Source organism: Malurus melanocephalus, unplaced genomic scaffold (assembly GCF_030028575.1).
Source record: "Malurus melanocephalus ecotype Western Australia unplaced genomic scaffold, MMel_1.1 scaffold_37, whole genome shotgun sequence".
Lineage (NCBI taxonomy): Eukaryota > Metazoa > Chordata > Aves > Passeriformes > Maluridae > Malurus > Malurus melanocephalus.
In genome coordinates, this window is record NW_026623269.1 from 1,049,921 (window position 1) to 1,064,154 (window position 14,234).

The following is a 14,234-nucleotide window of genomic DNA, read 5'->3' on the forward strand; positions in this document are numbered from 1 at the left end:
TTTCTGGTCTATATAAAATAACCACAAAAGTACATTTTATAATAACATTTTGGTAAAGAAAAGGATTCTATTGTACTCTGCAGTACTTTGGAGTGTTACTATTTGCATATTATAGTTAATTATCAAGCACCATAACATCATCCTAGGGGAAAGGGCCACTGGCAACTTAATTCATTATCTTCTATTATTGTGTCTCATGTTAAAATGACAAGCATCTTATGCTGCATAAGTCAACACAATTTTAATTAATATATCCRAACCTGATAACCAGCAGGTACAAGCATATCTATGGGTTTTGTCCATGCTGAAACTTCATCAATTTTTGTATGTAGTACCTTTTCCAAGTATTTTCCATGTTTATTTGTTTAGAAACATAACAGAAATACTGTTTTTAATGAAAAAAATCCTATGAAAAGCTCAAAATGAGTTTAATAACCACTGCAGTTTCCACTGAAATATATATTTCAGGAAACAGCGSCAAGGTTGCAACGGTAAATTAACTTGTTTGCTATGTCCTGAATGCATGCTTCTGAGATGAGACTCATCCACCCTCAGAGCAGGGTCAGGACTCGATGACCCAGGGCAGGTCACTGTGGATCATCTCCAGGCTTTCAGRGCTGTTTGTAGCCGAGGAGGGGGCAGTGGGGGAGCACCCCCAGCAGCAGCCAGAGGTGCTGGCCAGGGCTGCAGCCCCTAGAGCACCAGCAGCTGCCTTCGTATCCCAAACACACAGTAGTCTAATTTACTAAATTAAATATGAAACCAATCTTTCACCAACTTGAACTGCCTCAGTCTGATTATATATCATATAAAGCCACAGCAGGGCCTTTATTCCTTACTTGTACAGTACCTGTCTGGCTGAAAGGAATGGTATTCAGGGATGGTCAGTACCTGGCAACAGCCATTAACAATCATTCTAATCATATTCTAGAGACTATTTCAAGCTTGCTGAAGCATTAAAAGGGGTGCTGCAGTTCCACACTATGTTTCTACATACCACGTTCATATTTTAGAAATCAAACACTGCTTAAGTTTAGAAGGAAAAAAGGAACTTAATTCCACAATTAAGTGTTAGATTGTTTTGTAGGCATAGAGAGGAGTTGATAACAGAAGCCACTGCCTGATTCTATCAGAATTGCTATCTGAGCTCAGTAAAACCAGGGATTTGTCTTCAAAAATCATTCATTACCATGAGACACCACTTGCAAAACAAAGAAACCACAGGTGTTCCCTGTATTTTTGGCCATCAGCCACAGCATTTATTTAGCCCAGGGTACAGGAGGAAYTCACACTTCTCTTTGTGCAGCCATAACTTCAGCCCATCATTTTAATTCCAAATTAGGTTATGTGGAAGCTTTGCCAAAGCTCCTGTTTTCAAAAATGCCAGACAACACCTTCAACATCAAAATCAATATGAAATGTAGTAGTATTATCTGGGATGCCACAGTTCTGGATTTGATTTTACCAAATGAAATCAATATACAGTATGAAGTAAAATATACAATATAAAGCAAATGCTAAGACTTCAGTATGCAATTGAGCATTTTGCAGAAAATCCAAACTGGTTTAAYCTTTGTCTTTTAAAAGTGCTTTTAATCATGAATTGGAAGGTAAAAGAATTAATACACCTTTTAGTATCAATTTCTGCATACAGGACCAAGCAAGCAGAACAGTGTAGTCTTTAATGTGACCATTTTTTTCAGAATAGACATTAACTGAGGCTTTTTCATGCACAGTTGCTTTTGTATAAACTGATTGACACCTTTGGGGGTCGTCTTTCCACTGACTCATAATTTTGCTCACTCTTGAAAAAAGCCTTCTGCACACCTACTATTCTCTAGTTAAAGCTGAAAATTCAACTCATCATATTTACACAATTAAAAAAAAAATCCATTCTGCGTTGTTTTTAATTGCAAATCCTACTCAAGGGACCAATTCTCCTGCTTAGGAGGCAGCCCTGTGCCTTCTACTAGAGAACCAACTGCAGTCAATTATGGTAATGAAATGTCAATAAATATAAAAATTTAATACAGCCTGTTCCTGGTGAGTGGCAGATGAGGACTTGCCTCCCAGACAAATCTGCTGGTGCTGCAAATATTAAATGCACCTGAAAGAGGAGCAGGTTGCCTGAGAGCTCTCCAGTAGAGGGATGCTGGGAGATCCAGGCATCTTCTGGGTTTTTCCATTATGGCATAATCGCTGCACTAAGGCCACTGATATTCTTGACATTCAGACATCTTAACTTCTTATTATGAAGTGAGTAGCATATTTTCCCCACAAATTGGAAGCTCAGTAAGGGATTTTGAGCTTTTCCCCTCCTTTTAGCAACTACAAAAGGGAAATTAAGTTATGAAATTTCATATTTACATGTGACCAGTTTCTCAACACAAAGTAGTAGAATCATGTTACTGCATTAAACTGATCTTTGAGTAAAAATTATCTGAGGTATGCTACTTTATTTTTTATTATTTATATATATGTATATACATAAAGAAATACGTATAAATGCATCTATAGCAAGAATTATGCATAAGAGATAAACTATCACGTGCCTGTGAATATTCCCTTTCTTAATAAGTGTATAATTCCAATTTTGATCTCTCTATACAAGTGTCACTCAGAAAGCTCCTTGCATGTCAGCCTGCCCTGAGAACAAGGGGCAGCAGACCCCAGAGCAGCCCCACTTGTTCCTCTGCCCCAGGGAGGGAGCTCTGGGCGCTGTGGTTGGTCGCTGCAGGGACAATGTGAGGGYAGCTGTGCTGTCACACACCTGCCAGCCCTCCTTCCCCAGCACAGCAGCACTTGCCACAAGAACTGAGCTCRAATCAACTCCAACAAATACAGGGATTTTGTGTGGCTGAAGAGAACAGAAACCACCCACACAATACCTCTGTTTCCTGTGGGAATACACCGACATTTTCTGGGCTTGAATAGTTGTTTCTGGCCAAGTTCTGGACACAGGACTGTTTCCCATGAATATTGCTGTGTCCCTCTGGAGCTCACTTCACCAGTCATACTTCTCAGGACCATACAATTACAATGAGAACAGGAGACATCAAGTGAGTAAAAGAGAGATGGGGGCAGCTACGAGTGTCAAAAGCAGTTTTGTAATAAAGCTTCTAAAAAAAGCTAATGCAGACAAACCAGCACTCAGAGTGATGTGACATAACATTAAGATATATGGTTTAATGTTATTTTCAATATATGTTGTTATATATATCATGTTAAAATTGGTTAGTATATAAAATCATCTTGACTTGCTAACATCATTAAATTGAGAATGATTTCTATATCCAGGAATATCCCTGTTGTATATTATTGCCTGAAACATCCTAAAGTTTGGACGTGACAGCCAGACAGGAATAAAATTCTCTCTTACAGGTGGATTATTCCGTAATAGCATCCCAAGCTGGAGCCACCCTCAACAATCTTATGAGCCATGCACAAGAACTGGTAGCAAAGCTTCGTTCTCTACAGTTTGATCTACGAGAATTTGTCTGTCTCAAATTCCTGGTGCTGTTTAGTTTAGGTAGGTACACTCTGAACTTCATACTTAATGGTCTTATTCTTATTTTCTAAAAACATCAAAAATACTTTGCTTTTCTTAAATTTTTCATTAAACACATGATTTTGAAGTATATTTAATGAGGTTCACAGTAATCTGAGATTTTTTTTTAATTATCAGTTGCAGAGAAATTATGTATAAGGATTAAAAGTATGTTTCCATGGAAATGCCTCCTAAAACCTATGGAATTTAATGGAGTTTTATAAACCTTCTGTATTTGCTATGTGATTACTGAACTTGCCAGAACAAAGATAAAATTCTATTCGATATCCCAGAGAACAGTGGAAAATACAGATGGCCATGTTCTTCTATGATATTGAATACAATTATGTAAAGCAGATGGAGTGGGGATATGGTTGAAATTTCCCTCTTATTCAAAGGCATCTGTGGTAAGTATAAACAATCTTCTTTGCATATGATGGCTGTCACACTGTAACCCATAAATCAGAAATGTATCTCATAGTTTTTAGAAAGTGAAAGGAACTCCTAAAGCGCAAATTAATGATAATGGCTTTATGACAGATCAGGTTAGGAATAACCTTTAAAGGGAAGATTGCTGTGTACTAGTGGAGAGGACAGAATKGGAAAGATACCTATGCAAGACAAATTAGTTAAACTAGTGCCCTCCAATAAATCAGTCAAGAAAAATCACTGGTGCCAAGAATAAAAAAGATCTTAGGGAGATGGATTCCTATTGACTTCATGGGAAGAGATTTTTCTGCCTGTCCTCTGTTTCAAGTTTACACTTTGTTGTAAAGCTGGTCTAAATGAACTTTGCCCAAGTGATTTTTTTTTCTGGCAGACAGTTGAAAGGAGAGACTTAAAAACATAARTAAGGTCAGACTCAGCCATACCTCCATAGCATTTCCTGTTTTACTGAAAAGGTGTTTTTGTCTACAAAGAAGAGTGAAGAGGTGACCCAAGGTCAACAATGAAAGAAATGTTWGCAGTGGTGGCATTTAGTAATGCTTTCCTTTAATTTTCAGTTTAAAAATATTCTGTAAAGGAATAAAATTCTAAAAACAAATTACTGTAATATAGTCACAAGTAAACTAAAAGGAACAGTTTCAGTTACAGTGTAGACCTCAATTACAGTGTTAAATATGTCCTTCCTAGGTGTTACAGAATTTGAACTTCCTTGAGAAAATTTTAGATAAAGCTCCCTTTAAATGCAGGGACCATTAAAGACCAATATTTCAGAGGTGCAGACACAGAACATGCAGAAGATGGAAAAGAATTACTTTAAAAAGTAGAATGAAATTAGAATGATGCTAACAGAATTGATCATTCTGAGGTATGTCCATTTTGAATCCTAGGAAGARATGATGGATTTCCTTGGTAACTATTAACATTTTGTATTCAGGGCTTCATTGCTTGAATATCATAGATTCAGAAAAGCAAAAGCAAACCATCTGCTGCTGAAATTATGTTTTATGAATTAATCTGATGGATAATAAGAATTCATATTTCCTAATTCCTAATAAGTAGGTTTTTCAGTCATTATACAGTGGCACAAATAGAGCCTGTAGCTTTCTTCTGATAAAATATTTAGAGAATTCATGTCAGTTCAAAAACATTGTAAATTAGCTGAATAAGTGAAGTGCAGTTGGAAAATTCTCACATTTAGGTGGCTTTTTATTTAATGATTTTCATCAGCTGTTCTGGTACTTTGCACTGATTTAGGAATCATTCTCACACTTTTAGCTCTTTGAATTCAGAAGCAGCTGGACAGAAATAACTTGCAAACTTGTACCAAGCCAGGTTATCCAGTTTTTCTCTCATTTATGCTGCTATAGAACGAACTAATTTTGCTTCTAACAGGAGCCTTGTAGTCACATCGTTTACATGTAAAAGTGATGCAGCTAAGACAGGTTTGACACCTTTGAAATCAATTAGTTCATTATTTCCTATACTGCAGAATTCAATTTTTTAATAGAGCTAGATGTTGTCCTGGAAAGAGTAAAATGTAAAGATGGTAGCACTTGACCCACAGGACAGAGGCAAATATTTAACAAGAATGATGACAAAATTGAAATTAAATACACAGATACCYTTCCCAGCTAAGGACTTAAGTTTGTGCTCAAAAGAATGAATTAATCACGTAGCTGAAATTAATAAGACACCTCACAGGCTAAGAGCAAGTCAGGTTTGGAAAACATTGAAGTGTCTAACAATGCTGGTAAGCATTCAGCAGGGCTGTCAGAACTAGCTAAGCATCAAACCTTACATAAATAACTGGGAGCAATTATTGTACCTAAGTATCTAGGTGCATTTGGCACATAGCTACATCTCTTAGGAATCTCAACAGAAAACAGGTCTTAATGCCAATAATATATCACTTAATAAAAAAAAAATTCAAAAACCTCAGCTGTTTCTTGTTGACAACCTGGCCCTGTAATATTTAATGGAATAAAAAGTGCTTCAAGACATACCCTTTTTACATTTCTGAGGATGTTCGTATGAGTGTTAAGCAAACCAATAAAACCTTTTTCCTTTAGTAGTTCTTTAGTCCAGTGCTTGACTGAAAAATAAATACCTAATATAAAGCCTCTCAAGTCAATATGAAGTCAATAATCCACAGAATTAATTTATTGAGAAGAAGCTGTTTGGTTTTTTATAACTGTATAAATACAAGAGTGCCTTGTAAAGCTGTTTGTTATTCATGGCTGTACTGCACTGTCTGTCTCTCCACAAGACGGCAATCTCCTTTAGGGCAAAGAACCTGGTCTCTGCCTATTTTCTTAACATTTCAGAAGTGATTATCTTAGTAGACTAACAGTAAAACCATATTAAAACACTTAGAATAATTTTTTTAAATAGAATTAAATCATACCAGTTTAGCTTGCTAGATTTTAAAGGAAAGAGGTGATTGTTTGTTGTCTACCTAACTGTGAGGAGTTCCAAAGGGTTTGTACAGGAAAACCCTTTTGAATTTTAGCATTGAAGAAGATGCTGCTAAAGCTTAGCCAGATGCATATTCTCCCTTAATTCCACCTAAGGGAGTGAATATAATCAATATGTCAAACCACAATTTAACTCAGGTATGTCCGCCGATTTTTTATCCAGTCTAAAGACAGGTGGCTAAAAAAAACCCACTAGCTCAAGAGATATTGTTGAATTGACAAATACGGATTTCTCAGCTTCTTAGTTGCATTTGACAGGTGTCCTCCAATTAAAAAAAAAAAAACAATGTGGATACAATAACACAGCAACTGCAATCACACACTTGATGGAAAGTTAGTGGCCAGGCACAAATTGTAAAAAGGGGAAAGAATAAAGAAATTTTTGACTGACTTGAGTGGTAAACCTACTYTTAATGCTACTTGATGAACACATGTCCAACACATGGAAAGAGAACACCCGAGAAAGATGCTGATTACAGTTTTGTACATGTTTATCAGATTTACCACCAAATACAATGAACATCTCCAGCTTTCTGAAAGCTGGCTAAATTAAGGATAATGTGAATTCTCTACCCTAATCCCAGAGTAAAACTACACCTAATTTTTTTATAGCATATAACCAGCACAGCCCACAATACACATTATCAAAAAGTAGGCCAAAAATTAATACAAATTATTTGTCTTTAATAACTGCTGGCTTGACTCAAGAAACATCATGGACAGAAAAAGCAAATGCGCCAGTTTAGCAAACTCTTTGAATTTTCATAACCACATTTGAGATTAGTTTGGAAACCCCTTTCTCTCCTTGTCATAGCCCAGAATTAGAAACAAAACAAATAAACAAAACCAAACAACTCAACCCACATGTGCTGTTGAATTATCTAATTCTGGGGCTGAAACAGATTCAGATGCTCCACTGGGAGATGCAATTTTGACTTCACTAAAGCCAAGAGAATTTCACTTTTTTTTAATTGACGTCAAAATTTGCTTCCTATCACAAAACACAGATCAGATGAAATTTCCAGCAATTAAGTTTGACAAATGGCTAAATTTAAATGATGCTTGAAGAACACAATGAGTGCCTTAAATGGGATCTTTTCACTCATTTTCATTTTACCATCCAGTAGCTTTACAGACTGGTCATTTAACCTGAAATCAGCCTTTGTTTTCTCTTTACGAAAACTTCCCATTTGTCCTGCTAGTTTTTATTATGTGAACTCAGCAAGAATGATTTGTCAAAYCTCCCATCATGGCAGTTTGTAAAGTGAAATGCCAATAGGAAGAAAGTTAGACATCATTTGACCCRTGTCCAGACACTTGTCCAGCTGTGGAGCTAAATGCTAGGCTAGGCAGCAGATAACTGGGACTGCTCCCTCATCACTGCCAGGACACAGATAAATGCACTTCATTTGAGAAATGAAGGCTTTATCAATGGACAAATAATTGCAGAGCCACTATTGATCTTACATCCCACTTAACATGAGACAAGAGGGTCCAGTGAAAATAGTAAACATTTAATCGTGGTGGACATCAAACAATGGGCTCTTGCCTRAACCTAGCAAAAAATAACTCCATTTTTAAACAAAGCACAGTGTTACTTAAGGGTCTAGCAGAAATCCATCTAGATCTGCACACTCCATTCTWATTTCTGTTAAAATGAGAGGAATATTAGCAGGCTAAGAGGAATATTAGAAAATGAATMTTTCCTCGCTTTTAGTCTGCAAAGTGTCAGAGCTGAGATGGGGGGAGGTATTTGAAGTCCTAGGCCCACCATTTGCACATTTGGAAAAGAAATGTACCTGTTAAGATCCTAATGCAGATGAAACAGACTGAAATGAAGTCTATTCAAGGCAGTGCCTGTTAAGATCCTAATGCAGATGAAACAGACTGAAATGAAGTCTATTCAAGGCAGACTCTACCCCTAGCATTCACAAGACTAGGAAGCATTTCCTTCAAACATGCATTCAGTCAAAGCCTGTCTGTGCTCTGTTTCACCTGGTGCCAGTAACTCACATCAAKGCAGTTACACAACAACCTGCAGGAAAAAAAAATAGCTATTGCACTTTTTAATGTACTTTATATAACATCCTTGTTCTATTCATTGTTCTATTAGATTTACAGACCATCAGAATCTCTGCCTTGGGGAGCTTGCAATTTAAATACACAGAAAAGATTTTAAAAATGCAGCTGCGATCTATGGTGAAACATGAGGCTGTAAATACTTCCATAACTTTTGCTGAGGGTTTAATTAGGGATATCATGGATGCAGATAGGAAAACATGAGTTTAAGCATCAACTGGAGGTAATATAACAGGAAATACTGACTAACATTTGTAGTGATTATGATACTTAAGAGCACACAAACAAACATAACAGGAGAATGAAATGAAGGAATTAGTGAGGCAGGAGGTTCTAGCACACCAAAAGCAAAACAGGAAAGAAGACCAGAAAAGTAGACAAGAACCAATTCATGTAGGGTTATAGATAACTAAGTGCAGTACAGATGCAAAGATAGCAAATTTTGCATGTAGATCTTTATTGCAGATAAAGATTAAGTAGGTGCTTTCAGTTTGAAATACATGACAGTGCTCCTGGGCAAGCCAGTGCAGGCCACTAATGGAAACTTATCCGGGCATGGATTTGTCATTACAACTCTGTCCACTTCTCACACCCAGGGACAAACAGTATTTAGGGTTTAATGCCCCTCAAAGTAGTCACTCAAGCTGTTTTTACTTTTGGTAGTTTGAAAATACACAACTATTTTTATCCATCTTTTTATATATGTGTTGTTTATAATACACATGGGTAGCTGGGCTGTTATTTTTGCATTGGCAGTTTTCTTAGATTCACCCATYCTGTTCCCCAAGTCTACCTGTACAATTGCACCTGGTAGACACCAGTAAAGCAGCAGTCAAGGRGTTCTGTCCAGCATTCTGGCAGGGCTTTCAGGCTTCTCCATTCATATCTGAACTTAGAAAAATATTTACTGCATACTTGTCAGATTCACGGTGTCTCAACGCTRATGTCCAACCAGAGTATGCACTGGAGGTTAATACTGGCAAAGAAACACTTCCTAAACTTTATGTAATCATTTGGAATTCAGGAAGGATCGATTAGTATTCAAGAGATGTGACTGCTCAATATTTATACCAGAGAGACTTGGCAGAAGCAAATAAAGGTACATAAAGCTGATGCTTGTCTTAATTAAGTGCAGTATAATAGGTGTTGGGGATATTTTTCTTAGTGAAGAGAGCAGTTTAGCAATGACCAGATATAACTCATTCTGAAGTTCAGAGTTTAAAACTAATCAATATGTATTTATAATGAGGGAGSAACTAAATATAATTTATTATTAGCTGACAGCTGACTAATAGATAAAATCAAGATTTATTYAAGTACCTTTTTTCCACATCCCACTTTCTGAAAAAAAAATTGCTGCATTGGATTCTTGATTGRTTTTTAGCAGTATTTCAAACAGACTTTTTGAAATCACTGTCTCATCTGCAGAGTGCTGGGCAGTGAACCCAAAGAATGAACAAAACATCTAGCTAGGATGATACTTTCACTGTGACAAACTTATCAATGGGAACATTTCCTAATTTTGTGATGAGGAATCCTTAATGGCAGGCAACGTTTTTAAATGCTCCTTTAAAATATAAAACCTCCATGTGGGATGATGAGAGGCAGACAACACAAGGATGACAGGCACAGTTCCAGCACACCAACAGAGCAGTCCCTCACTGCTGCATGCTGCACAGTGCCTTGGAAACTGGGGATCCATTTCTAACTAGAGATGATGAGGGCTAGCAGAACCCTTAAAYAGCCAGGCTGCTCCTGAAACACTCAGCTCTGCTCTGGATGTCAAGCAAAGCAGCCAGGCTTCTCCACTCTGCCACTAGAAGAGCTATTCTGCTTTTGCACTTGAACCCTCTGGGAAAGTAAAGCAAATGAATATGGACAAAACCTCATTTCAGAATAATCTCATGAGGGACGTTCTCCTTTCATGGATGCAGCATTGCTCAACAGAGAAATCAGTCCTTTTGTCTCTAATTCTGCTTCTGACTCCATTACTTTGAAGTCTCTTAAATGATATCTCAACTATGTAATCTGGTAAACAAAAACAATAGTTATCTACCTTTGTAAATAGTGGTAAATCCAGAGTATTAAAGATATTATATTATGTAGAGGCAGATTGGAACAACACTGTTTGAAATCTCTACAGATTTCATAACAAACACCATTTTAAAAGGAATCTGATAAAAAAAAAATCTTGATTAAATTTTGAGAAAATGTGACCCTTTCCTTTATAAATTACTCAACGTGAAAATAGTTCCATGCTGTATTTTCAGGGTCTAAAACTTGGCAAAAAAATTTGATAATTCAACTTTTGAGGGACTGTTTTAGAAGTGTATTTAGCTGATGCAGGACAATGTGGATTTTCTTTTGCCCTGGCTTTTATTTCTTTATGGAGAAACAAAAACAAAGACATGTTCTTTTCACTTACCTGTCATTTACCATAGCAAAGCRAAACAATTAAAAAACAGTCCTTAAACTTCTAATGGATGCTGAATTATATATGGAGTGATGACTTCATTAACAATGTTTTGCTCCTGAGAACACTTTTTCAGTGAGGTGCCAGGTTTTAGTCCATCCTCCTGTGCAGGTAACACACAAGTAGTGCAGGCAGTGTGAAAGGAAKTAGGGCAGTGTGTGTCTTACAGGTATCTGTCTTAATGAAATCTGCAATCAATTGTTTTTGTGAAAAAGCACTTACTATAAAAGGAATAAAATACAAATACTGCAATTGTAATGAACAWTTCAGAATTAAAACAATATTTTTTAGTAAATAAAATTTTAATCATTCCTCTCAGCCCTGCATGTAGGAGTAGTGAATGATAAAATTCTTTCAGGAATCCCAGAGAAAGCCTTCTGTTTCATGGCTGATTGAGTTTTTTGAATAAACTACACTAAATTATAGAGGAAAGTTAATAATTGCAGCTGATTTGTCCTGATTTTATTTCATTAAATGCAATGAATATCGCAGGTTCATACCTCATGTAACTATTGAGTACAATGGCATTATTTGAGGCATGAATTTGATTCAATCTGATCATTACTTGGTTATGTTGTCTGCTTGTCTGACAGCTGCAAGCCATGGAAAAAAGATTAACCATCTTCAGCAAGTACTTCTTTTCATGTCGTTTTTTTCTAAAATGCATATTTAACAAGGTTTTGAAATAACAATAGGATTAGATGCTTGAGAGAAAATTAGGTCATATATTTGTTAGATACAAATCTTGCAAGTAATTAGAAACATGGGTATCAAGCAGTATTTGTATTCTGTACTGTTGCCTTTGTGTGGAGACAGTGGGGATTTCAGAATAACCCAATCAGTGTGCTCTGCACTTTTTCCCTTTCTAATATGTTTATAGAATACTAGTAAGGATGACTTTTAAACATCTCCTGTAGGGGGGAAAATTACCTGCAYATAACCCACATTTATAGGTGTCTCTACTTTTGGAATACTTTTACACTTTCTTAGCATTTTTAGATGCTTAAGGTGCACATTTAAATGTATTATATAGATAACAGAGGAAATGCAGTATTACATAGAATCTTTTTAGCTGCTGTTGGCAGAAATCTTTAACATCAGTGACCACCTTTGTTAGTAAACTTCCTAGAATAGCACAGGGAAAAATGGTTATTTATTAAAATGCAGTAAAGTGAATTAATATCCTTAATCTTTGAGCCAGTACTACCACCCTATAGTCTTAATTTGAACATATTCTTAAATGTTTCACTGGATGASGAGCTTGCTAGAGGAGTATAATTATATTAACCATGCAATAGTAACAGACAACTTATTAAATATTTTTAAAACCAGATTATATAGACTGAAAACTGCCTCATTTATTTTTAGTTAAAACACATTGCAGAGGCTCTTACATGAAAGTTTATATATGGGTAAAGTGTTGGCCATTTACTGGAGATGCACTGTAGACTATGGCAAATTTCCTTCTTTCTCTTACCCCACTGGTGCTTGTGCAAGACTGAACACTGGAAGAGAAACAAAAACTATGGCTGTGTCTGAGGGAATTAAAACAGAGATGAAATGCTGTAAAGGAACAATGAAAAGAATTCACAGATGAAAAAAAGGATCTGCAAAAGTGATGACAGAAGAGTGGCAGAGAAGAGGACAGATATCTGGGCAGATCAGGAACCAGGAGTGATTRATGAAAATAAGGGACAGCAGTGGTGTGGATCAGAGGAGCAGCAGGAGACTGGAGGGCTTGAGATAGGAGTCAAGCAAACAGGGGGAAAAGGCCAGGAAGGAAAGAGTAACCATGGAACTCTGATCAAAGCCAAGCCAGGAGGTGGAAAGGGAGGAAACAGAAGCAAACGGGAACAAAACAATGAAGGAAAATTCAGAAACAAACTTCATGGCCCAGCCTTGAACACAGCTGGAATCATGAATTGGGAGACCGAAGGGGACCACGCAGAAACACTCTTTCCCAAGCTCATGGCTTGGAGTGTGTCCCAAATGACTTCTGCTGCCAGGAAAGGGGAGGGGGATGAAAATTGCAATTTCTTAGGCTCTGGCAAAGCTGCTACCAAGATTGGATGAATCTTTCAGAGCAGGAGTTCCCAGTATTGCTCTGGTCCTGAGCAGAGCCATTTAGCATGGGACAAACTAAAAGAGTAAACCAAAACAGTTCATRTGGCTTGCCAAAATTTAATTTACACATTGCCATCATCCTAAGGGCAGTTTAAGAATCCTCTTTATAACCGTATTCAAAGATTAATAAGGAAAATCCTACATTTAGTATCATTTTCAGTACTGGGAGGGTTTGATGTGTATTACAAACCTATTACATAACACCTCTGCTTGCCAGGTGAAGGAAATTTTCAGCAAAGAGAAAGATTTCAACATCAGAATGGGGAAGGAAATGACAACAGCATCTTTCCWCTCCAATACTAAAATTGTAAGAGATATAAGCAAACTGCTTAGGACGAGATAGACAACACTATCCAGTCTATTACCAGGGGAAAATCTATAGCCTAAGCAGATCTAAGGTTCTTCAAGCCTGGTTGAGGCAGGCTGGATGGGTGGYAGCTTGAGAAAGTCCTATCTGGGACATATTTTTAGAGACCACTGGGACTCAGCAGCAAGGTTGAAAATGGCAGGTATCAAACTCCCATGCCCCAAAGAAGTGCAGGAAACCAATGCTGCACAATGCAAATATCTTCCAGAGAGGAACATTGCTAAGAGGTTACTGTGGGAGCAGTGTCACCCAGACTGCACTCTGTACCCCAGCTGGCCACCTCTTCCTGGWAGTTCTTCCTCCCTTTCTGTTTTGAAACAGGAAAAAAGACCCTCACAATTAATTTAAACCATAGATSAAGCTACCAGAGATGAGCCTTTACTAAGAGGGAACAAAGAAATTAAGAACTTTCCTGCTAAAAATTCACTAGGCACACTGTAAAATTCAGAGATTGTTGCACCTCTCAAAAATGCAGCMGAGAGAAGCAGACTTAAAAGAGCTTTCATTACTTACGTGCCTTTGGCTCCCTTTCAGGATGCTGTGGAACTGGAAACARCTACAGTAAATGTATTTTCTCTGCATTTGCCTTTCTTGACAAAACACCTCCAATATTTTGATCTCAAGAATAATCAGCTCTTTTGCATTTCCTTTTCAACTAACTGCAGACTTTTGCAAGTTAAAAATTAATGACAACTTCTCTTCCTTTTTTTTTAAACAAACTCT

General features: G+C 37.0%; 1 protein-coding gene across 3 annotated transcripts in view; it reads left to right on the forward strand.

Moving 5' to 3' along the window:
* NR5A2 (nuclear receptor subfamily 5 group A member 2) overlaps positions 1 to 14,234 on the forward strand; it is an 82,415-nt gene that overhangs the window by 55,263 nt on the left and 12,918 nt on the right. For all 3 annotated transcript variants that reach the window (XM_057364246.1, XM_057364247.1, XM_057364249.1), the window contains one exon: positions 3,382 to 3,529. In XM_057364246.1, coding sequence (XP_057220229.1) covers positions 3,382 to 3,529 — 148 coding nt within the window. The remainder of the gene's footprint in view (positions 1 to 3,381; positions 3,530 to 14,234) is intronic.